Here is a 26,549-nt window from a genome sequence, read left to right as displayed (position 1 = left end):
ATGAAGTTTCAGCATTCATGAAGAATATTCCTCTGTTTAACCCTGCTTAGTTTGTGTGAACTGATAGGATCACAGCAGGAATCAGTATGTCTGGAGGTCTAGCAAACTGAGAAAATAATTATTTTCCTATCAAACAGGGAAACAAGCTGACAATGAAGTACTTTGCATCCTTTCCTGTAAATGATGAAGCTAAGGAGGAAAAAGAGCCATTGCTGGCAATAAGGGAACCCAGTGCATTTATAATCAGTGCTCCCACCTTGCCACAGAATGTAAGACAATCTTGGGCAGCAGTTTCTTTCCCACAGGGCATTCAGATAGTGTGACAAATCTAGGAAGTTTTCAGTACAAATCCTTGGTGAGCACCAGCTGCTAGAAAGTAGTTGGCATAGTAACTAATGATTTTGTGTAGTGTGGCAGCTCCCAGCATCCTGCTGACTTATGTTCAGGCACTCAGAAAAACACAGAACATTTTCTTTGGCATACTATGTGCTTCTTCCATCCCTAACAATAGGTCCTAGATTGGGGCTGGCTACAGAGCAATGATAAACAGAGTGGGATGAAGCCCAGGACGCTGGGGTCCTGGCTGGGATGCAGGAGTTTTGGGCCTCTCGCTTGCCTTGAGGCCTTTCTTTGTCTTTCTTCCTCTTTCCGTCCCCTCAGCTTCAAAAGCAATAAATCAAAAACTGAAAAACAGAGCAACAAGTCTTTGAGAATGGTTTGCTCCTGGCCTCTGCTGTTATCAGCCTATGAAAGACTGACTTCGGTGCAGTTCAGTCAGCAAGAGTTTACATTTTATCAAGGACTGTAGCTCTGATTGCTGGAACACACAAACCTCTAAAAACCTCCTGCTTTGCAACATAGCATGAGCTGTGCTACAAAGGTAAAGAAAAATACTTTCACAAACACCAGGGGCAAACAAAGCATTTTGAATATTCCTAAAAGAGCTAAGCCTGGGATTTTGGAGATCTGAGTCACATGGAGCTGTCCAGAACTCACCATGGTACAGGCACTTGGAAACAGGGAAGGGGCAGGAAGCAGCTGGCCTGTATAAAATGAGGATGCCATCACCTGACCTGCAATCTACTTTTGTACTCTTCAAGAGAAGCTAAGGAAAAGCTCTTAAAATTAATGCGCAGCTTGTTAAGGCTGCATTGGCACAATAAACTTGCAGAACTGCATTTTTGGGTTCAAATCCAGTTCAAAGTGAAAAGTACAGTCTCCCATGGTAGATGTGGTGTAGAGATGCAGGAAAGTTTCTGCCACAGACTATCAATCAAACTTTCCTCTATTATTGATGAGGCATCATGAAATAGTTTCAGCCTCAGTTCTTGAGTTTCCCTTTTTCCCTGCAGCTAAAGCTACTTTTACCTACAAAGGTAGGGGCTCTTACCATCAGTATATTTGCATCACAAAAAACCAGAAGATGTATAATATCCATGTGCAAAACCTTAGGACTGATTTGGTTTAGGCAAAAAACATGAAAAGTTTTCTGCCTCTAACTACAATTTTTAAATCCATTCACAGGTTAACTGTAAGAACTACCAGAGGCACAATTCAAGCATTCCAGAACATTTCAATATGCATAGTACCTAGCAAATGTCAGGAGTCCCCTCTGCTATTCTAACAATTCCCTCTTTCAGCTGAGAGAACTGTTATAAGAATTTACTCAGGAACAAATATGTGAGCAAAAGCATTCAGCTAATCTCCTTGTGGTGCAGGACCTGTAGGAGTCCATGTGCCACACTCACCTGCACAACTCCACAACCAGGTATGCATTCAGCACCAAGAATTTCCCCTAACATTCCCAATTAAACTTAAATTTTCACTGTTCTATTATAAGACATTTCTTTTATTTCAGGACTAAACCTTCACTTCTAGAACTATGCCTCCTCTGAGCTCAGCCAGCCTTGGCACACTTAGCTCCCTTCTTTTTCCTCAACTCAGTCCCTTCTGGCCTTGATTGCACATTTGCTTTTCTGTGAACTTTTTCCACTTTATTATTCCAGATGTGCATGCACAATAGCTATACAAGGAAAGCCTACTGCCTTCCTGCTCCTTCACTTTTTTCTCCGACTACTATCATAGTCCACAGGCTTCCTTCTTTTCTGGCATATGTTGCTGGATCATTTATTTCCTGCACCCTAGCTTCTGAAAATTATTCTTGCTGTTTCCTTGTCATTGATAAACCTGGGTTTTGGAACGTAAGTATTTTCTTACAACAAAGGCAATGCAGATCAGGAATTGTCTTTTACATCCTAGGTCTCCATACAGAGGCAAGGTCATGAGTGTTAAGTGTCTAATCTGCTAGGTTAGAAATGAGGTGCACCAAAACAGCCTTCTGATAGTCTAGGAGGGGAAGGGCAGAATGAGATTATGGAGCACTGGAAAACCTCTTCAGGAAAGGCCTAACCTATCTCAGATACTCCTGGATTTAGCTGGCACTATCAATGAGAGGCACTAAACATATCAGTCACAACAAATCAAATTAAATATTTACCCTTCAGTGGAGATAATTTTTGTTGGGCCCCTAGTAGCATCCTTGGCTTCATGCCTGTTACAAAATACTGTCAGTCTCTCTGACCTGGGGAATACTTTGTAGGTAAACAAACAACACTTTTTTTTCTTCTCTTTACACATGGCAGCTCTGAAATTCACTAGCAGAAAGACTGAATCAAGAAGATAACCAACAGCCAACTGACTGCAAAGTTCAGTGCCTTCATCCTATTTGTGGCTCATCAGGTCACTGGAAAGGTAATGAAGGCATAATAAAGAGCATATTTCCTCCAAGTGATCTAGACTAACAAAATCATACAGCCTTTTTACCCTCAATTAGTGCAAACACAGGGTTTGAGCTTTACTGAGTGGAAGGCTCTTCTGGTTTCATGTTTCTTGCATGTATTTCCACACAAGCAAACACAGAGACTGCAAAAATATTTTAACAGCAAGACATATATACAGTAATACTAAAACCAAAACCTGGTTATCATTTTGCTGTCACAAGGAAGTTTTGTGGAGGATTACCTGCTTAACTCTGACATGCAACTGCCTGAACTGTGTTGTGTGGTCCCACACACCCCACCCAGTTTTAAAGTATTCATCAAGGAAGTTCAGACAGAGCAGGGTGGACACAATTAATTAAACTCATTGTACTATCTGGATCTGTTTTTTTAAGGTAAAACATTCAGACTAAGAACATGTGTTAAGTGCTATCTTAAATTTGATCACTTATCCTAGTCCAGGCAGAGTTTCTGGTGTGAATATACACACTTCACAGAATCAAGGCACCAGAAAATTAGATGCAGCATTGCACCACTTATAGATGGGAAAGGTAATCCTCACTGAGGAGGTTCCACTGTAAAAGTCTAGCAAGAATCAAGAGAACCAACTTCATGAACATGAGTCATAATGATATTCTTCTACTTTTTCTCTTTCACTGTCAACAAGTTTATTGAAAGCCAAACTGAAAAAAACTTACAGGCTCTATTTCTAGACATAAAGCCTTTTTTAGTGCTTTATGCAAGCAGATTTTGCTTTTTACTGGTGGATAGCAGCAGTAGCACACAAGAATGAAAACAGTAAATGGGTACTTATCTGTCTAGAATATGCTTTTGACTGAGCCTGTAATTAAAGTCACTAATCTCTCCTGAAAACCCCTACTCCTTACTTCTCTCTAGAGAGGCAGGGGTTAAGTCAGGACCACTAAATTAGCCCTGCACCCTGTAATGCCTTTGAAAAGCCGCTCGTAGAGTTTACAGGGAAAGAGTGAGACTGTAGCTGCTGTCCCAGCCAACATTTGGTTCCTATTACAGTGAATAAATCTCCCCCTCCTCCTTTTCTTTTCTTACCCCCTTTTTATATTAAAAGTCCATCAAACACATTTTTTCCCTTTCATATTTTCCATTAAGCTTCCTCCTGCATAAGCTTTCCCGGAGCGTGGTGCTCTTTGCTATATGTGCTCAATCAGCAGCTGCAAGATCCCAATGAGTAAGAAAACAGGGAATGGAGAAAGCAGTTCAAGCTCCTCTTTAAATCCCAAGAGGCAAGTGAAAAGTTCCAATTGGGCTAAACTGGTGAAATCTAGAGCACTTGAGAAGAAAAAACAAACAAATTAAAACAAGGCTGTTGAGTTTTGTAGGGTTAGGATTAATGAGATGGGGGAAGAGTACTCAAGCCCTGCCCCTACCCAGAGCTAAATGTCCCTGCCATGACCAGTATCCCAAAAGACATAGCACAGGTTGGTCTTACACTAGAGGACCTTAAAAATTCCTTAGGGTTGTGCTGTCCAGATCTCATACCACTTGAGGCCAAAACAAAATTTAGTGCTGTATGACCAAGCAGTAGAGACATCTCATGCACTTTACTTTGGCTATTTTGTTGTCTAAATATTAAATATCTAGTACACTGAGACCTCTAAAGAGCATATCAAGCCCCTAGGTTCCATAAAATTTGCACTGAAATTAATAAAGCAACTAACTTGGCTTGACATTCAGTACAACTATCACCTTGTTATGCGGTAGATAAAGACTCTCTTAATGAGTGTCTCTTAGAGAAGACTTGATAAATCTGGCAGCTTAGATGATGTGTCTATGGGGACAAAGCAGCTGAAGCATACAGTTGCCTGACATCATGACTATACATTTCAAGAACTATAGCCAGATAAGAGAACTTCACAAAAGAAGCAACATCTCTACATTTATAATCTACATACCTAAAGGGAAGACTAGACTTGGTTCTGCACTTCCTGAGCAAACATCTACAAATTCACCTAATCAGGGATTGTGGCAAGTGCCACCTGAAAGCCAGCTGGCCACAGTTATATTAGAAAAAATGTTCCAGGTAAAAGAGGTAGAGACCCAGTATGATGCATCTGCCGTGCTACCATTCAGTAACACAACTGAAGCTGTTTAATATCAAGCTGCTGAAATAAGGTAAAGAAGACAAAAAAAATACAAAACAAGAACTAGTCTTCTCCGTTCTTTGTCACTTCTCTGAGTATTTGCTGTGAGGATGGAGGCTTGTGGTTAACAGTCTCTTGTTTCTGAGTAATTCTCCAAGCACTGAGACAAGGGCAAAGTAAAGGTCCTAAAAAGACGTCTACCCTTAAACAACAGAATTTTATTAACCTACACCCAATGTAATGAAGCTGAGTTAATTTCCCAATAAAAAGACTTGCACAGTCCTCTAAGCCTGACAATACATGCTGGCCAAAGTGGTGCCTCTAGCATTCTTATCTGCCCTATGTTAGAAACTCAATTCCATATGTATACAGTTTCTGTTTTCCTTGTCCCTTCAGTAGATTTCCATAAGGTAACAAGGCATAACACAAAATAGACTGTACCCAGGAGTGATCCCACCTGTTAAATGTATTTTTTTCCTCCTCATGTTCCCTCTGCAGCTTGTTTATGTCAGAGCTAAGGGAGAATTCTTTTACCTCCACCTCCTGTACAAAGATCGATTCACCTGCCATGGCTCCCTGAACATTTAACAATGGACTAGGGGAAGTGGTGACTGTCTGTGACAGCACATGCTTCCTAAAGTCTGTAACAAAGTAGTCATGTAAAATATAATCAGGGGATGTTGGTGGAATAAGCTCAAATACACAGTGAGAATCCAGCACGGGTTGTTACCTACGGAAGAAGCTGGCCCAGTGACTGTATATGCTGCACAAGTGATACCATCCTCTCCCACACATTGCAGGAAATTTAAAAATATAAGAGTTTTTTTCTTATACAGAGACGACAGATTGATACTATCATGTTATAGACTTTCAGCCATCCAAAGAGCAGCATGGCACACTGACACCAAAGCAACACCAGGGGTGTGATGCTTGCTGCTTTACAGCTTTTTTTTTTTTTTTTTTTTTTTTTTTAAATCACTGCAAGCCCCATTGATGGCCACAAAACACTGTATTTGTATTGTAAAAAGTAAGTGTTATTTTTCTCCACCCAACTTCCTTAGACATAATGGAAGATACTTTATAATTATTTCAACTAAGATAGCACAGATTCCTAGCAATAATTTTCTCAGGCTAAAAGTGACAGGAGTTTTCCAGGTCTGTAGCGTTCCTTCTAAGAATCCTCAAAGACACCCCACTTGGAGGAAACTATTTTTCAGAAAAGAGCAAATATGATGTGTTTGGTGGATAGCTAAAATGTAATCTAAGAAAAAAACTTCAGAACAGAATGGCAGGTTCAATTTTGATTTAGGTGTTATTGATTTTTAATATGGGAAGATAAAAAATTTAGAAATTCTAGAGCTAGCACTAAAGAAAAGACAAAAAACCAATAGTAGCATTTCCCTCCCAAAAATTTCTATACATCTGTCCCCCTTTATTGCCTGGGTGATGACATACCAGAATTGTATCATAAAGAACTGCAAAAAAAGACTAGAAAGGTTTGTATTTATTTATACAGCCTTATCTGGAAAAGCTAATACTGCAGAGCGAGAATCTCCCCATTTTTTTGGACTTTGTCTATCAGAGATCAATATCACAGAAGTGTACTGCCTTGCCAAAAGACACCATTCCAGTTTATCACAATTTTGGTCTCTTAATTTTTCAACTACACAGAATACAGTCCCCCTTTCACCACTACTATTGGGATCTATCTGCCTCTTTACCTGCAAACAGAGCTTAGCCTCCAGCATTTCCACTAAAGCAATATCTCAACACACAAAATCAGAGAGGAGTTCATATTACCACAAAGAAGTCCAATATTAATGGAATAAATTGAGTTACAGCATCTTATTTCTGGCAGTGAGGAGTCAAGTGAGTAAAGGGGAAATTCCTAGCGAACTGCCTTCAGCAGATACAGCAGAGTGCTGTCTGTTCCTGCTTTAACAGAGGCTTTGAAGCCTTGGTTTAACCACCACATTTCCCTGTCTCCCTCAATCCTTATTGGAAAGATAACCCAGTCCCTCTAGACTAAGCAAAGAATTCTGGTGCATCATACATGTAAATCTCTGCCTATTTTATGTGGTCATTACAGAACAAAAGAGTAAAATGACTACAATTATTTTGGAAGCAGTTATAAAAATGAAGGGGTGAGGAAGAAGCAATTAGAAAGATACAGAAAGCTGAAGTGAAATATATTTCTTACTCTAAAGACCCAATTAAGTGCAAGGTACTTCACTAGTATGAGACACAAGGCACTATAATTCAAATTGTAAAATAAAACAAAGCAACACTATTGCTAATGGCCATACTCTTGGTTTAATTAATTTTATTTTCTTCTCTCCACTCTGGTAGTGTAAAGAAGAATACAATGCATGAAGGCTGGGCCACAAGTGCTGCATAGGGCTGAGGCACTATATCTAGCAACTGCTAAAACAGAACATCAAAGTCTCAGCTCCCTTTGAAAACCCATCAGGCAAGAACCACTCCTCCCCTTCAGCTTCTTTAGGAGCTGGTACATGTAACCACTTCAGCGTGTTTGGCAATTCTACAACCATTTCCAAAACAGGTGGTGCAGTGGAAAATCATGGGAGAGCCCCAAATCATTCAGTTGCCTCCTTTTCCTCAGCAGGCAGCAACACACGTGCTGACCAAGAAGGCCAGCTGACAGAAAACAATTAAGCATTGAGAACAAGAAATATGTAATTAAACTCTGAAACTACAGAAAAGGCTCAGGCCTATCTTGGTAAACTGGGTCAACAAAAATCTTTCTCCAGGAAACTGATACATCTGATGACAGACAAAGTCTGTCATTAGAGGAAGATGAGTAAAAGGATGTTAAGATAATTATATTGTACAGTAGCAAGAGATGAGACAGCATATTTTAAAACACTGTTCCCAGACTTGTCCAGTACTCATTGAAAGATCCCTCTCTGTCAGATCCTGTCTGCGGAAGATGTTCAAAAGTTGCATAAAACTTGATCACCCATTGCCTGAAATTTTTTTCATGAGATTTCTGTCTCTACCCACAACTGTAGGATATGAGGTAGAGACTGTAAGCACTAGTTCTGTTTGCAACACCTAGGAAAAAAGCTTTTAAATTACCTCCATGTGATCACGCACCTGCATTTGTGATGCTTTCTCCCCCAGCATGGACAGAAAGTCTATGGTGATGTGCCAGCTCTGCTGCCCATCCCAACTGCATACTACACCCATCTTTTCCCCTTGGGGTTTGAGTATAGGTATCTAGGGATGGTGCTGCTTCCTTTGAGATGAAATTTTGCTGGATTCATTAATGACAGATTTGGGCAAGCCTTTCAATTGATTGATCTTTTTGGACTGTATATGGGGGTTGAATATTTCTACTGACTCTGAGAACCAAAAGGCAAGAGTAGGTATCTTCAGAGGAAGTGCAATAGCTTTCATTTGTGGAATTCGTGGTTAAACATGAAAAAAGTTACACAATCCTCTATTCCATTCCAACCCAATCCCTTTTTCTAGGGCCAAAATTAAATTGTTTCCTACAAGTACAGAGAAAATTGTATAATTAGTCAGAAGCTCCCAGACTCAGGAACACAGATGGGAACCATGGAATCTCTGTCCCAGGAATTCCACCAAGTGATTTGATGCAATTCTGAGCATGAACACATCAAAGATGCAGATGCTAACCCCTTAAAAGGGCAGACTAAAATACCCCAGCCACTCATGGAAAAATGTCCTTTCAATACTTCCCTGCTAACATAGATAATACACATCAAGCAAGGAAAATAAAAACAGTGTCCATCAAGAAATCTCCATTATATGCTGCTTGTCTATATTTGATGCCTTTCATCAAGTTTCAGCAAATGTTCTAAATAGAGCAGACTCAAAGGCCTAGTACTAGACTACATGTACTACAACTAGTACATTTCAGAGAAAATTCATATGCAGTACAGGCAGATGAGAGTCCAAACAGGCCTCCAGGAGGTTTGAGGTGAATACTGAAACATTTGCAAAGAGGTTAACCTTCATGTTGTGTAGTTTGTTTAAGGCTCTATAGACCAGTTGGAGCATAAGACAGTAAGCAAGACCTCACATAAAGGTAACAGTGTTAGAAAAAATCTGAAAGTAAATGACACAAGCAGTTGGTACCTGGTTTTGCTACCAAACAACATACATCATAAACACATAAGTGAGATTTTGACAAAGAATACACAAACAACTATGCCTTGCGTAGCAACAAGCGCAACAATTCACAATTCATAGTGTTACATGATGTCAGGAGTTCAGGTAATTTCAGAGTAAAACATGTAAACAGCAAAATACCCAGCACCACAGTTCTTTTCCCTTTCACAGAAATGTTTCTCAGCAATGTCTACACTCATATCCAGGACTTGCAATGCTTTAGAGAACATAGAGTGTTAACTTTTCTTTTTTTTCTATTTAGAAAATATCAACAGAGAAAACCTCTGTACTACATGAACCATAGTTTGTCTCCTACACCTCAAAACAACCTAGAAATTGATGTATAAATTTTGTTCTCTTTATAATAGAGGATACTTTCATATATAAATCATTCACTTTATTATCAGCAGCAGGAAAGTGGGATTTCAGAAACAAATAAAAACATGACTCTGACCTTTGAAAAAGACAAAATCAGTTATGCAAACAATGTCCTGAACAGAAAAACAAGATATTTAAATGACTAAAGATGGATTGGATCCAAGTTTCTTTAAATATACCAGAATAATCCAACTACTAAAACTGGGTTTTCAAAATTATTTTACCAGTATCTATTATTTTGCCTAATACTTTTAAATGTGTTATATGTGCTCACTTATAGAAATTAAAATTAAAAAAATTAACTTTTTGTGAACTTTGATAAGAGAGAAGTTAATATTCCCATTGACTTTTTAGCAAAATTATTTCCACATTAAAACACATCTCCTCCTTGAGGTTTTTCAGCTTTGAAGAAAGATAAGCAAATTGTCAATATGCAAAACCAAACTCTATGAAAGATAGCTGTTCCAAAAAATCTTAATTGGCAGCCTTTGTTGGAATTTCCTAAGGGATAAGTCTAAACTTCCTTGATTTTCTGATAAGGAATCTTGAAAACAGAAGTCTGGGGGATCACTGACAGTAGAAACCTAAATCTCACTTTTCTGGAGAATATCTTAGATATATTATATGCAGTTCCTTACTGGAAAGGGATGTGCTCATTAAACCACTGAATCTTAACAACAGCAAAGTCTAAGAAGAATCACTTTTGGGGCTGAGTTTTTGGGCCTGCACTTAAACCTCTCTCACACACTGTTCAATTTACTGTTTTCTTCACAAAAGATGAGATTATATTCTCTTTGTCATGTTGACTGCCTGAATCAGAAAGCCTTTAATTGTTGTTCAAATTATGATCCATCCAAAGATAATTACAGAGAAGCCAGAATCTTTAGCATTATAAGACTGTCAAAGAATCACACCCAAGTGTCTAGCAGAGCTAAGATCAGAAATTTATTGAACAGAACATTCTTTCTAACAAGTTATTTCAAGCTTTTTCTAACACCACAGCTTGAGAAGTTTCAGGAAACTGCAATGGGAAGTGTAAGTCACTCCACTAAGGAGTATATGGTCTTTAATAGGTAATGAAAAATTTTCATTTAAAATTCAGATTTTGACTGTGAATAGTTTTTCTGAATTAAGTACCAGTAGCAAGAAACAAAATTCATAAACTTACTCCATTTAAAATCTCTTCATGTTCAAGTTTTCAAAATGCTAAATGAAGATAAGCTGGCAACTCTTTACCCATCAGCATCTTTATCCAAATAGAAAAAAAGAAACAGATGGTCCAGACTTGAAATTCCCTCCTCTTTTTAGATAGTCTAACAAACATGAAAATTTTCTGAGCTGAATTTTGAGAAGACTCAAATTTTCAGCACTGAAGACATTCATGCCCCAACTTGGCTTCATTCTTCACAGAGAAGATTCTATTTTTTTTCCAGAAGCAAGCAAATAAAGAAATCTTTATGCATACAAAAGGTTTGGACCAAGAAAGTCACAGCCCTTTTGCTTTAAAGGATGAATCTTGCCCAGGCAAAGTATGCCTGACAGACAGCTGCCAACAGCATGTGCAGCACTGCCAGATCTTCTTTGACTAACTTTTCAGTTAAGTCCCATGTGCCAGAGAGCAGAAAGATAGAAAGGGGAGTAGAAGACATGTACTGAGCCAGATGCAATCTGAAATTCAAGCAAAGAAGCCAAGCAACACAGAATCATAGAATGTTCTGAGTTGGAAGGGACCCACAAGGATCACTGACATCCAGCTCCTGGCTGTGCACAGGACACCCCAAGAGTCCCACTGTGTGCTCAAGAGTATTGTTCAAACACTCTGGCAGGCTCCTCACTTCCCTGGGGAGCCTGTTCACATGCTCAACCATCCAACAGAGCTCTCTTAGTTTTAAATTCCTTTTACTAAAGGTTGTTGTCTCAGTGCCAGTTTTAAATAGATTTGAATCAGCCTGCCTGGCCTGGCATCTTCCCACCTGGTTTGCTGTGAACAATTCTTGGATAAGAAATATTCATAAAAATGCCATATGTGCATTTGGAGAATGTCTGGAAACTGATATCTTTTAGAACTACCTAGCTTTTTTGCTCACTCTCTCCTGCCTTTTTTTTTTTTTTTTTTTAAGAACATATCTTTCAACTACTGTTACAAAATTAAATCCTAGAAATAACTGCTTGTAATAAATTATTCTTGACATTTTCATCCTGACACTGCACAGTCCAGCCTTAACAGTGCATTTAAAAATTCTTGTAATTTGCACTGGTTCTGGAAAATCCAGTAACAAGCTTTTTTGGGTGAGCTTGCTTGCTCATTACCAACCAAAGTTCTCTTACCCAGAGTTTGGTCAAACTACTCAATGGCTGATGGTATCCAGTGTTGGGTAGAGACTAAAAAAGTACTAGTAAGCCAAAATGTTCCTCATTATTATAAGCCACACTATCACCTAAACAAAAGGTTGGTGTTCCCCAGTGGAGTTCTAGTTGCTGCATCTTCTTCATATTATACAATATACCTACCCCTAGGACCTACTGAACAGGATCACCAAGCAAAGCTGTCACCACATACACAGGGGAACTGAAATAATACTGATTTGTTCACATTTTTCCCTTCCCCTTGTAAAAAAGACACTGTTAAACACTGGATCCCTGCATGGCTCACAAACAGCTGCTGCTTGATACCTGCAGCCCAGAGAAACCCCAGAGAATAACAGACTGACATAGAGCCAACAGCATGCAATTTGCAAACTCTGGTGTCAGCTACCAAACTTTATCAGTCAGAGAGCTAGGGGAAATTAGGTGAAATCAGAATCTTCACAGGAAAGGCCAGCTAACATTTTCAGGGACAGGAAAGGGGTTTCTTCATGCTTTCGCAGGGATTTCCCTTTTGTATCACCGTACAAAACACCAAAAAGAAGATTGCTCATCCTGAGGAAGCCAAGCTAAAGCATGACCTTGGTCTGGATGGAAAATATGAATGTGCATTGCTGGTGGAAAGTTCACTGCACAATGGAAGATAGCTCCAAAACAAAGCCTAGTAGGAAGGAAAACCCTTTGGCCCCTTTTGCTACCTCCTGCTCTGGCATTTGTACTTGGTCACTGAAACCCTTAACTCAACTGAGCTTGATTCCAGGCCCTTTGGCTGCTGACTTTGTAGGGTTGTCCAGGGACTGCCCCACAGGAGGGCTGCCTTCTGGAAGTCTTTCTACATGGAACTCAGATCACACCCTTCTCTCAGCATTGGACAGGCTTACTGAGATAGCAATATAATCCCAATTCAATTTCTCTTCCTCAGCTGTACAACACCAATGTCTTCAATACAGATGTTCAAGACCTTTGCTCTCATGAGTAACCAAACTTCCCTTCTCACTCTACCCACTACACCTCCATTTTCTTGAAGTGAAAATGTACAGTGCAAACTTGGAAATCTCCAAATATTCACAATGACTTCAACTTCAGGACAGTCCAAGAGAGCATGAGGCAAATGAAGGAAAAGTCACTAACCATATCTTGTCTTTCATAAGCCTGGTTTACAAAGGGGATTTCCATTTCTACAAAGCAGCATTCTGTATGTCTGATAGGGAGGATACAGAACATGCAGCCCCAAGATTTCAGAGTGCCTCACTGTAACACACAAGAATAGCACAGTTCAAAGATGGGCCCGTTCAATCCCTCAGTTCTTAGGCCAGATGGACCTGCCCTAAGATCAATGCCAGAAAGGACATTCTTCTGGGAAACTTCCCAATGCCCTTCTCAGCTGCACAACTGTGAACTAATTCCAAAAGTTATGGCATGGTAGCACAGCTTTCATTTATAGTCCACTACGTGCAAGGCAAATCAATGGATAAAATTTGAGATCCTTGTGTGAGGAAGAGTCACAGATGGATAAAAATATTGTTAAAAGAATCAGGAAAGGGGAAAAACCAGACATTCGTGGGATTCCCTGACAGCTCTGTGCAGAAGGAAGGGCTGGGCTGGAAAAAACAGGGCCTCAGGTTCCTGCCAAGCTGTCTGAGGCCCGTCCTTTCCAAATAGCTCAAAGAAACAGCCAAGGCTCCCCTGTAACCCTTTCAGAACTCCTTTAGAGAGGAAGGCTGCTGGAGCCAGAGCCACTCTTACAGAGCACCAGAATATAGGGTACCCTCATTCCTACAAGAATGTAAGGAGCAGAGTAGATCTCTCCCATGAGAACTACAAGCACATTAACCCTCTGAAAACCACTCTGGAAAACAACTATTTTAATGGTGAATGGGAGGTTTAAATAAATGCAGTGGAAAGGAAGATATGCTGGTCATTTTGCAACATGAACTGATACAGTGTACTTCAATGACCTCCGAGATCAGGGATAACTGGGGGAACAAGTAGTGCAAGACACTAGAAGATTTCAACTTGTTCCATATTGAATGAGGTGTTTGATAGAACAGAAAAGATGAAGCAAGTTCCATTACAGCCAACAAAATCCACCAGTGCAGGAAGAGTTGCCTAGCAAGGAATGGGAAAAGGAAAAAAAAAATTCCTGAAAAAAATGAACTTCTTATACCTGTTGCTCAGTTCGACATTTATTATAATAATCAAAGAAAAACAACTGTATATGAATAAAAAACTCAGTGTTTAGTATGGTCAGAAGCCAACAAGATATTTCTGTATGTAAGTTGAGATAGAAATTAAAGATACATTAGTGTTTTTTACATGAATGTTTTCCCCCTCCTTGATGTACTCTTAATTTCTTGTCATCTCCATAAAGACAGCCAGGCAATTATTAGAGGGCCAGGAAGATTTCCATTTAGAATTTGAAAAGAATGGAACTGTTTAGCTTAGGAGAGACAAACAAGAAGGGAGATGATGATAGAGAATAAATAGTGCAGAAAAAGAAATCAAGCATTTCTGTTTGCCTTCATTTGATCTTGTTACAGGTAAAGAGACTTTTGGCAAAATTTGGGAAAAAAATTAAAAAAGAAACTTTAGCATAATATGCACCACCTGTGGAACACACCACTACAACAATGGGACTACATTCTTTGCAGAAGATAAAATATATGATAATGACAATATCCACACTACACTATGTACAACAAAGTATTGCAAGAACTACATGCCAGATGTTAGCAGACGGGGGGGGGAAAAAAAAAAAAAAAAAAAAAATTATCTCCCTCTCAGAAAGGGAATTTCCCTGCTGCCCATCACAATATTTTCTGTACTGATGGCAGTGGAGATAGTTGCTCTGAAGCAGAGGATGAGACAATTGAAGAAATGAGCAGCCCAGTCCTGGATAGCAAATCCTGTTTACATTAAGGTAAGGTCAGTTTGTGGAGGCAGCTGAAAAGAGGAAACCCAAAATCATTATGCAGTATTGGTTTGAGAGAAGGTAGGAGACCCCTTTTGCTCCCCTCCACCTATCAATATGGGCTGCTTGCTCTCCACAGTACGCTGTAGGGAGTAGTAGGAAAGATGCTCATTTCTCCTCTGCAAGTCATGCAATCCAAAAGAAGCCTGGTCCCTCTCAAATTTTGAGAGTTATTTGCAGCAAATGTAATTGCCCAAGGCCAGCAGACAAAGACAGTGCAGGCACTGTGCCCCTGTGCTCAGCCAGGGCCCATCCAGGAGAGGCACCAGGCTGCAGCTCCAGCAATGCCTCCAGAAGCAGCTGAGTGGAGCGGCCACACTTGCACAGCTCCACTGCTGCCCTGCTCTGCCCTGCTGTGAGGCCCCAGTTTTCGCCTCCAGCTCACAGCACTGGCTCCTATGGTCTCCCTGCATGCAGCACAAACCTCCTCTGCCTCTGGAAAGGGTCCTGTGATTAATCTCACTTATTACCTCGGAAAAGTAACAGCGCGGCGGCTGCCAGCCAAGTCCGACTCAACAGCGTCTGGGGAGCTGAGGCTGCAGGGCCAGGCCTCAGACTGTCTGGGCAAGTCACGAGCTTTCTGCCTTTCCTCTCCTGGAGGCTGCAGCCAGACAGAGCCAAGGCCTAGCTGTGGGAAGCAGGGATCCTTGAGGACTGTGCCAATCCATGGTGCTGAGGCCCAGAGTGATTTCCAAGCAGGATGGAGAGCAATTGGCCCTGACAACACAAGTTTCCTTAGTGTGACCAATATATATATAGAAAAAAAAAAATACAAGACTAGCCATGTATTTCTGAAGTTTAAGTCAGTCAATTCACTTCCACACTTAACAAGTTGTCACTGATACCCTGGGAGACGTGTGGAGAAAAAAAAAACAAACAAACAACAAAAGATAAGAGGTTGTTGAGGCAGGAGTTACAGGCACAAATACGCATGGATGCACAGGGAGAAGAAGAACATGCACAAACTGTAAACAGGGTGACTTGCAAAAATGTACAGCTATCCAGGTAGTAGTCCTATTTTTTACCTGCCCTCCTCAAACCTCCTCTGAGCAGGAAGCAATAAACCCCAAATTCGGGGCTCTCAGAAATCCTAACTCTCGAGGACCACAGGTAAAATCAGCATGACACAGCTGCTGAGGCAAAGCAGACAGAGGTCACAGAAAAATCACTGAACACCCCCTCAAAAAAAAAAAAATGGAATTAATTCAGGCATTAAGGTAAAGAGAAAAGAGAAGAAACAGGCACTCTGGGGAAAAAGGAACAGATGTAGCTATGCTAGCAGAGTGCTGTTGGGCTGCTGCTGCTCTGGCACTTCTGCAGTGCTTAGCCAGGGAGGTGTTAAGGTCACTGCAGTTTGCTCAAACTGAACTGAGGGCCTACTGTGTAACCCTCAGTACTTGCTGCTTTCTCCCTTCATTTCCCCCACAGGCATCAGTGTAGCAGAGCCTCCAAGTTACCTTACACCTAGATGCTGTGCAAACAAATAGCTCTGAACACTTGGCAAATGCAGCACCAGAGAGCAGCCAGGTAGCCTCCACTTTGCAAGAAACCGTCTAGAATCTTTCTTGCTAGTTTTGGTCCAGGTCTTAGAGATTCAGTGACCTGTGGAACCCAAGGGGATGAAATCCACTGTCTTTTTCAACAAATAGTGGCATAGCAGCTGCACATTCCGGTGACAGAAATGTCTACTGACCTCCATCTCCTGTCCTCGCAACCAGGGATTATGCAGCCATTTGCCAACAGGTACTTCAGAGCTAGTTTATGTTCTGAATGAACAAGTTTCATTCTGTTGAACACCAGATTTTTTACTTTATTAAGAAACCAAGAATGTTTTCAGGAGAATGCTTCTTCAAGAGCAGCTTTAATGTGTTAGCTTCAGTTGACTAGTAATTGCACTGGATAATGAGGAATCACTTTCATGGTTGTGGTCCTTGGATTACCACACTAAATTTGTGATAAAAATTATATATGGTAATCTTTAAAAACTGTACTACAAAACATGTAATCCCATTTAATGCCTTTACAGCAGAATGTAAAGGAGTGACAATCCTGCCCAATGGACTGAGTGAGAAGCTGAGACAGAACTGAGACAAGGCACTGAGACAGGATTAGGATTAAAGGAGAGAACAGATTTGGCATAACTTCACTGATATACAGAGGACAACAAAGGCAGGTTTGCAGCAAATGTGTTAGAGGTTGACAGACATGTCACAGTAGTCAGAACTAAGGCCACATACAACTTGGAACATTTCACCTCTTGTGCAGCTCTGTAGGCTTGTCTCAGGTGCAGCAACAGGCTAGGCCACCATTTGAGTGGAAACAGTAGCAATGCTTATAGAAAGAGGCAAAAAAAATCTCAAAATGCACAGCAGTGTAGATTTATATAACAACATTTTAACAGATCTAGAAGGGTCCTCTGTCTCAGTATTACAAACCCAAGACCTCCTTTGCATTTTGGCAAGCAGACCACTAATTTGGCACCTTATCTCATGCAAAGAAAAGGAATTAAGAAAATAAATGATAACTTCTTTTGAGATACATTTAGATAAATCAGTAGTGGGAGAGTGGGAATTAAAGGGGCAAGGTGCTTTGTCTAAAAGAATAGCCTGAATCCTACAGTTTTGTAAGCATCAAACCAAAATTTTCTAATGAACTCCAGCAGCATTAAAATGGCTTAAATTTACTACAGAGCCATATAAAAACTGAGAGGATTGCACTTCAGAGACAGATATCTGAACTGGAGCTAAATGCAAGCCAGATAAGAGACCCATTCACAGAGTATTTCCATCCTTGCTGAATTCTGCAACTGATAGACGAGAATCTCAGTGAAACAAAAAAAGGAAGCTTTTCTTCAGTCATCCAGCACTGAGCACAGGCTGACACCCATCAGATGACCCTCTATGAATTGCTTGCTCCAATGTAACAAATCAAGTAGCAAAAAAGGCATTTACAATACATGATAGCCATCTCCATTTATCACAACCTTGATATTCCTTTCAGAATTCTCTCATTAAATGCAAGTTCACAGACTAAGTAATCCAGCACTGCCTCAAGATTTTTTTTCATTTCCAGATTTACACAAAACTCTTTAACTCCCAGTATTTTGGCTATTCAATAAAAGCAGCCATGAAGGTAAAATAATTCAATAGGGAGTCTTAAGGCATCTTCCTGACTCTTGTTCTGAGGATAAAAACAGAGCAACTGAAGTAATGAAAGACTAAATGATTCATAAAAGGTTTGAAGATGGCATCTTCTATCAGTTGTTACTGGAAAAGTCTGAAGTATTTTCAGATTGCTGTACAAAATAAAACAGAAGGCTTTAACTAAAGGCATTAAACTCTGCACACAATGCTAGATGAGGCACCGCCCTGGAAGTCATTCAGAGTGTTCTGGGCATTAGTGCTGGGGTTTACAGTTCTGTCGTGAGCCCATGCAAAGGTGCAAACAGAGCTGAAAAGGGAATGGAAGCTCTAGGACAGCCTGCATGCTGCTGCTCTCCCAGCCATGTAGGAGGAGAAGGCAGTTTACACCTGTTGGATAGGTTCTTTATTTGGACTAGGTAATAGCTTGCCTGGATGGGGTCCAAGAGCAGAATCACCACCACTTCTTTCAATAACTTTAAACCCCTGAGGCAAACATTGTGCTGGAACAGAAACAGGCCAGGAATTCATTTCTCACATTCCTGTTCTTTAGGCAGGATGAAAAGTAGTGACTGATGAAATAAAAGCAATTTTACTTGAGCTTTCCAAAACTCACCACAATCTTTCTATTGAAGGACTCCTTTGGGAAAGGATCACCACTCAGATCACATGCCTTCTACACTGTGTTTCTCCCCCTCTCACTTCCCTCCATTTTCCAGTACCATTCAGGTACCAGTGAAAAAAATCAGTATTTTCATGTACACAGTGCTTTCAAGACCTAGACTCATGTCTTGGAGAAGCTCTACTTTATTATTCTGTTTTAAAAGACAAAAATGAACAACTTGGCAAAGGAATCAATATTCTTTACTGGAGTGGCAAAGGAAGAAACTCAAGTCTCCAGCAGACTTGGGCTTGTATTCCAGCCTGCTTACTGCAGCAAGTTTTCCTTGTTCTTAAGCTTCCAAGATTCAGACTCTTGCAAGTAAACCTTGCTGCTCTTTGAATCACAGAAAGAATGGTTTTACTGCAGAATCAGTCCCCTGCCCTGATTCCCAAGAGTGTACAAGGTGCAAATATAAATTCCAATGCCCAAAAATTAATATAGAATAATAAAGAAGATATCTGAAAAAGAAACTCTGATAAACACTGTTCTATCTCTCAACAATCTAAACTTGATATTCAAGAAAAAAGCATGAATATAAGGACTTAGTGGAAATTTTTGCAGCATCAGGTCTAAGCTTGCATTCTGCATATACGTCTCAATGCCAGTAAACCTAAACTTACAGATGCAGGGATGGGAAATGATAAAGGAAAAACAGATATTTCCCTCTCATCCACCATGTTCATCTGTGCCCTTATTTCACCAGGAACCTGACAGCTCTGGGAACATAGCTATTTTCATCAGGCTAGTTTCTAAGCCTGAGAGGAACCATCACTAAGCCCTTAGAATCATAGAACTGTTTATGCTGGAAAAGATCCTCCTTTTAAGATCCTCAAATCCAGCTGTTAACCTTAAAATTACCAAGTCCACCACTAAAACATGTCCCTAAGTACCACATCTACATGTTTTAAAAACCCTCAGGTGATTTCACCACCTCCCTGGTGTCCTGTTCCAATACCTGACAACCCTTTTGGTGAATAAATTTTTCCTAATATCTAAACTTTCTCTTTCAGAACTTCAACACACAACCTTCCTACAACCTCCTTGGAAGGAGTCTTAAAAAGCAATATTGTGCCCTCCCCATCCACCTCCCTCCCCCAAAGACTCCTTTTCTCCAGGATAAACAACCTCAGCTCCCTTAGCTGCTTCACAAAAGACTTGTGCTCCAGACCCATCACCAGCTCTGTTGCCCTTCTCTCACTCCTGCATCTGAGCAAGAAGCCAAAAACAAGTTACAGATGAGCTCCTGAGTGCATTACATTCTTCTTCAAAAAGCTAGAGCAGCAATTTTAACTTACCTGACCACTGAAGAGAGAGGTCTTTTGTCATCTCTATGAATGTCTGACTGAACAGGCAACAGCGACCCTCTTTTGATGAGTGATGACCAGTGGCTCTGTGGGGCAGCTGCATTCCCTTTGCTTATAGCTCCACTTGCCAAGTCCAGGCTTGTTAACTAAAGAGGCAAAAAAAAAAAAAAAAAAAAAAAAAAAAAAAAAAAGAAACAAAACAAAAACAAACCCAAACAAACTATCAGAAACAGTTAAAAGCCAAGAAAAGAGAAAAAGGTATCACTAAGTAAATGGGATAGACTATGTACTAAGAGAAGTAAAACTGCTAGGAAATGGAAATATTCAAACACAAAATCACTGTGCTAGCTGCATAAAGCAGTGAGAGATGATACCAACATCCACTGTGCCTTAAATGAATTCATGTATGAAAATTACAACCCTTCCATTCAGAGAACAGAGGAGGAAAAGGACAAAGATGGGGCAAAAATCCCAAAGTAAAAATGTTCCTGCCATGTGAAAAATAAACCCTACATGCAATGATCAAAAGCCAGAAGCTTGTATTACATGGAGCAGAGACCAGAGTATCTCTCCAGTCATCATAAAGCTGTGTCATCATATACACAATCATCTACACCTCTCATGTCTCTACCCCTAGGTTTCTGCCCACTTCTCCAAAAGCAGCCACTTTTATCTCATCCCTTCTCAGCTCTATATCATTTCCCATTCTTGCTTCTCATCTGTGTGTCATTATTCTCACACAGTCTCAGATTCTGCATTACAGGTGCCATCCTCCTTGTTTTCCTCAGCACAGTTTCGTTCTTACAGCCTTCCAGCACTAGCTTCCCCACTACTCCTGGACCCTGACCCACACTATTTCAGGTCTGGAACTTTCCATAGGAGTCATTAACTTGATCTGCCTTTCCACACTTGTGTTTTTGGTTTCTCACATATCCTCTATCCTAGTAGTTCTGGTTTTACTCCCCTCCCCAGTCCACTCCTTTTGCCAACCATTTGTTCATCCAGTCCTTGAATGTGGGCTGCTCACTGGACCACATTTACCACACTACCACTCCATCCATTTCTGTTCTTCCATCTGAATGGTTCTCAGTGTTCTCTCCTAAATTATGCCCAGATACAAATTTCACAGCCTCCATATCTCGGCTGTTCTCCACACCCTGGCAGAACTCCTACTAATTCTGCAATCGAGTCAGATAGATCCCCAACCCAACATGGACCAGGTTACTGAAAACACAAGAGAACAGAAGCTCTAGCCCAAGTACATTAGAGGTGCAAATACAGAGAAATTTAGTTTAACATCCTCAGTGTGGAGGGAACTTTCAGGAAGCTGAGATGGTCTAGCAGATCTATATTACACCTGAAGCTTTTTAAACAGTTACTCTGCGATCAATCTTCAACAAAATTCTGAATTCCAAATTGCTATTTCAAAGTATGGGAGATGAAGAGATTTAAAAGAAAAGTTCAGTAAGTATTAAAATGCACAAAATATTTTTTAATGCAGCCTTTGCCTTTTAAAGCATACTTTACCTTGCCTGAAGTGTTATGAAAACTGAACAATAAGCACAGAAAACATTAATCCAAATCAATAAAGTTTCAGAACCCTATAAGAAATTTAAGATCTTACAGTGAGACATTATCAGGCAAGCTTAGTAATAGATAGTGTTAACCACCTTAAATGGAAAACAGTGCTAGATGTCATTTTGGTGCCTCTACCTCATCCTTAATGTTGCTGTGTTCTGTAGAATTTAATTAAAATTTGAAGCATCTTCATTGCAGTAACAGAAAGCTTCAAATCAGATTTAGTTCTGATTGTGCCAGGCACTATACAAATACCTAACAATGACAGTAGCTGGTCACAAAGAATTTATTGTCTGAAAAGAAGGAAGAATGGTAAATTATGCAAACACAGAAGGCAACATGGTAAATAAGATAGGTTATATACAATTCTTAGCTTGTCAGCAACAGTGATCACAACTCTGCTAACATATCCAATGTGTGAAATTAAGATGACTTCATCCAATTTTCTCTCCTCATCATTTTGATGCCAAGAACCATTTAGTCTGATAAATTACCACCTCAAGCCTACCCTGTTACTGACATGCTTTCCTGTTTAATTATCATTGTATCAATGTATCATTGCTTACTTGAAAGCTGTCTTTTTAAGCAGGTGAGAAAATAGCTTAGCATGGGTAATAGCAACATTTCACACATTCCAGACAGACAGGTGTTTAAACTACAGCAGGATTAAAAACAGGCAAAGGATCCAGAAAGAGAGAGAGAACACCACCAAGAATATATGGTTTGGCTGCACCCAGCCCACCCAGACAGGTGTTACTGCTTGTTACTGTGCCACGTTTTGAGACATTTCAGCAGCTGTAATTAGCTGGCCAGGATGTTGTTTGGGAGGATTACTGAGGCACCCCCAACACATCTGGGCTCAGCAGTGGCTTCATTTTCTAGTCTTCCTGTGTACCTGATGGAACTGCATTCTTCCCTTTACAGAGGCAAATCAGCAGCAAATCAGTTGGTATTTTGGTGTAAAAGGTAGAGCACCTGGACCAAAATATCCATATAGAAGAGCTTGTAGTTTCAGAAATAGTACTAATGGAGCAAAACCAAACAAATAAAAAAATCTGTCCAAAACCAAGAAAGGCTAGTGAGGCTCAACAGAGAAGGTGTGGATCTATAAGAATTAAATTAGTTTTCAAACAAGATGGGTTCAAACTCTCCTGCTTGGTACAATTCCTGTTTTTCATTAGCAGTGATGGAGTATTTTTCCTGACACCTGACAGTACGACAGGAGACCTGTTGGGCTACACTGCACACTTCAAACATCCTAATTTTCAAACATCTCCTATTACATCTACACAGTCTTTGTGGACCTTGTAAAAGGCAAGACAATACATAGCTAATATATCTCATGATAGAAAGATTCATAAAGTTTTGCTACAATTTTTAAACTGACTGTGACAGCAAAGATGTCAGAAGCTGAAACAATGGTGGGAAAAAAAGGAAAAAAAATCTTTAAAAAAAAGATCTTAACCTGCCTCTTAAGAAGGAAAGGAAACCCCAAATCACAAATAATGCTGACTAAAGACCACGATACAGTAAATCCCCAAAACCTCTCAGAAAAGGAAAAGAACCCACTTGATGTACTCTTATTTATGATATAACATGAAAAAATGGGGGGAGGGGAGAAGAACCTGTGGGTTGTCACAGCCATATCAATAGAGACCTGTGTTAGAAACAGTACATATATATACTGTTATATTTAGTTCAATATAACACTAATAAGCCAAAAGACAAATTATTGCACATTGCTGAAATACTTTTCTACATTTTAAAATAAAAATAAATGTTACAAGGTAAGTTTATGATTGCAATACACTTGCCTTGCCAGCAGAGACACATAAGGTTTAAAGAGCTGATTTCTGTGGTCATGCCTTAGTCAGAGAAATTTATTTTTGAAGAAACTTTAAGACTGAAAGCAAGGGCACAACACAGAATGATACCCAAAGGGCTGAATATAGGAGTTGAGGGGTTTTTGTTAATCTGCTTTAAAAATTCAATATGAAATATGAATTCTCCAAGTACAGATTGGAATGAACTTCAGGATAGAATTTGCTTCCAATTAATAGCAGCCTACAGAAAAAATCCATTGTATAGTACTTCAAAGAAATTACAAGCAAAAGCCAGAAAAAGAGCTTAACATCTTTCACTTTTCTGATCTACATTATACTAGTCCTTCAGGAGTTTCCCACTATCATATTCAATAATCTTTTTTTCTGTAATAAAGTTAGCATTTTCTTTTTTATCTTCTCTAATGGTTGGCATAAGCTAGAGCCATCAATTATAACAATCAGAAAAAGAAAATAATAATAATGACTGTTGCAGATCAGCTTCCATGGATTCAGAAAAAGCCTCATGAAAGCCTGAAGGCTTCTCTTGCTAGCTTGCAGGAGTCAACCAGGGTGAACAGGGACACATCACCACTAGAAATTGTTACTCTGCCCCTCTTGGCAGGCAGTGAAAAAGTGACTGACTTTCACTACCAACATCCTGAACAGCAGATCCAAAATTTCAATGGTCAACATGTTACAACAAGCAATACACTACAAATTGTCTACTTGATCCACTCCAGTTGGCAGTTTTAGCACCTATATGGCAGAAGCCAGTCATATCTTGTTGCCCAAAAAGTGGTGGAGATTGGAGATCTACGAAGTCTAAAGATCATTTCTCTTGGAGCCACACTACATCCTCCGCAGTTCACACATCTCACATTTCCATTTGGATCTTTCTGACTGCTGAGAAGGAAAAGGGGTCCAGAGTTCAAGCTATATTTCACAAGTCAAGCCTAAAAGATATGCCAAAAGAATGCAGTAACCATAGGCCTACTTGTCTCTTCCAAAAAATCCTTCCAAATGATAAAATTTTCACAGTCAGAAACAGGAGGAGACAAGGTTTTCAGCACAATGCACCCTATCAAAGGTTACAAAGGCATATATGAATAAGCTGTTTACTGAGAAACCTTTTTGTTTAAAGAAGGATTGGACAAGGATTATGGTAAGATACACGTAAGATCACTACTCCTCTGCCTTAGGATTAGACCAGAATCCTTAAATTTTGATGAGCCAGTCAGGACAAGATGATACTGTATCACCAGCTCAAAGAGGGAACCATTCCAGTCAAAAACTGCAAATGTGCAAAATGTTTAACCATTTGTAGTGTGTTCTCCTTTGCTTTTCAATCTATTTTTACCCATATGCCCTGTAAGCATATGTATCTGTAAGTTTATCCAGTTTGACTCCTTCAACACCCTTCAATCCCTAATACTCCATTTTATTAATTAGTGTTCATCCAGCAATGCAACATTATCCAATAGCTTACAAATGAAATGTGCTTTTTCTTTCATTATCTGGCTTTCATAGTCAAGTATTTTCACTTGTCAAACCTTCCTCAAACCACAGATACCCCTAAGGCTTTCAAGACCTGTGAAATCTTTAACAGAAGGGAAGAGCTAAGAAATTGCCATGGGGAGGGGAAAAAAAAAATAGAAAGAAAATTTGCTGTATTCTTTCACTTATTTTTCTTTCTTCAGAGACGACTGACTAGATGCTATAACATAAACACTCACTGTTAACCTGTCCCCTCCCTAGCATGTGTTGCATTTTCCTGGCTTTACCACAGAGCTCCCAGGTCCATCTGGGATCCAGCACAGGCTACCATAACTTGGTCTAACACAGCTTCCTGTCTGATAGGTCTGTCAGTACTACTGGAAATAGTCCTGCTGCCTTCCTTCCTTAATGCATTGAGATACTGGAATCCAACAGGCTATCCCAGAATGGAGGGAAAAAAAGGGAAAAAATATTTTAAAAAAAGATCTTAACCTGCCTCTTAAGAAGAAAAGGAAACTCCAAATCACAAATAATATACACACATACAAAACACTGTCTGAACAGAGTAACAAAATATACCTCTACAAATTCCACGAGCAAATCATGTAATACAAACAGATTTTTTTCTAGAACCACCTTTCTGTTACCCAGGCCATCTTGCTGACCTCACCCCATACTTAAGCACCTTCATTTTATGTACTGATTTGAATCTGCAGTAACAACTAGTCAGGAGGGAAAAACTGGGGCTAACAGGCAGGGAAGTGTGAAATCTGTGTGTGTACTAAGGCTGATCTGGCCAAAGGCCTGTGACATTCCTTCTTTGCTCTCTGAGCTTACCAGCTTACAGGATATACATATGCATACAGAGCATAAGTGTTCCAGTCTCCAGAAGACTTCCAGACAAAGACCTGCCAAAGACATTCCTGGGAAACCTGACAAACTTGCAAATTCCTTTGTAGTATCTCCAGCATATGCATCCGTTTAACAATGAAAAAAGAAAACCCAAGTAAGTGCTGCTGCTGTGGATGGTTGAACTCCCCCTCTTCCTTCTCCTGAAAAAATCAGGCTTTCAATTAGACACACTCTGCCTCAAAACTTCCAGTGGGAGTGATTTTTACAAGGCACAATCCTGCCAAAAGTTTGATGATCAGGGTGTAATCTTTCCCATAACATGAGACCTAGCCACTCAGCCTGGACTGTTTAGTGACTATCTGCAGATGTTGCTGCATCATAACAAAACCCTCTGCTTCTATTCCCTGCAGAGCCTCAGAGCAGGAGTTCAACATGAGTAGAAACTGCAGTGATATTTTCACTTCTTACAACCTCAGCTGAGACCAACTGGTTACATTACTGCTGCTGCTACAAATCAGTAGCAATGAAAGTAATTCCAGCTTCTGTGTGAAAAGCTTGAGTGAGGAGAAGATGGGGCCCTGCAGCATGCAGAGGTGTGTGAAAGAGGAAAGAAAAATGTCCTTCAGAGGTGATCACCTGCTTCTTGCTCCTATTACTAACTACAGTAAGATGTCTTTTTTCTTTATACTTCTCTTTCTCTCCATTAGTGGAAGAGTAAAAACCAAAGAAATGGTCATATAAAGAAACTACAAGTAAGACTTGGATATAAAGAGGGTTGAGTCAAACCAAGGGATCATCACTGAAAAAAACTTAAAACTCCTCAATGGGGAAAATAGCTTCACTAATTTTTTTTTTTTATTTGCTGCACCCTAAATCTAATGCTCTTGTTGTGCTGTTCAGGTCTAGACAGAAAAGAGCCGATGCCC

At 39.9% G+C, this 26,549-nt stretch overlaps 1 protein-coding gene across 5 annotated transcripts in view; it reads right to left on the bottom strand.

The window, feature by feature from the left end:
* TTLL5 (tubulin tyrosine ligase like 5) overlaps positions 1 to 26,549 on the bottom strand; it is a 116,606-nt gene that overhangs the window by 30,544 nt on the left and 59,513 nt on the right. For all 5 annotated transcript variants that reach the window (XR_008840556.1, XM_056491945.1, XM_056491947.1 and 2 more), the window contains one exon: positions 19,868 to 20,022. Coding sequence is in view for 4 of the 5 variants with exons in the window: in XM_056491945.1 (XP_056347920.1) it covers positions 19,868 to 20,022 (155 nt within the window). In the remaining variant the exon portion in view is untranslated. The remainder of the gene's footprint in view (positions 1 to 19,867; positions 20,023 to 26,549) is intronic.

The sequence above is a fragment of the Oenanthe melanoleuca genome, chromosome 5 (assembly GCF_029582105.1).
Source record: "Oenanthe melanoleuca isolate GR-GAL-2019-014 chromosome 5, OMel1.0, whole genome shotgun sequence".
Lineage (NCBI taxonomy): Eukaryota > Metazoa > Chordata > Aves > Passeriformes > Muscicapidae > Oenanthe > Oenanthe melanoleuca.
This window is presented reverse-complemented; position numbering and strand designations above follow the sequence as displayed.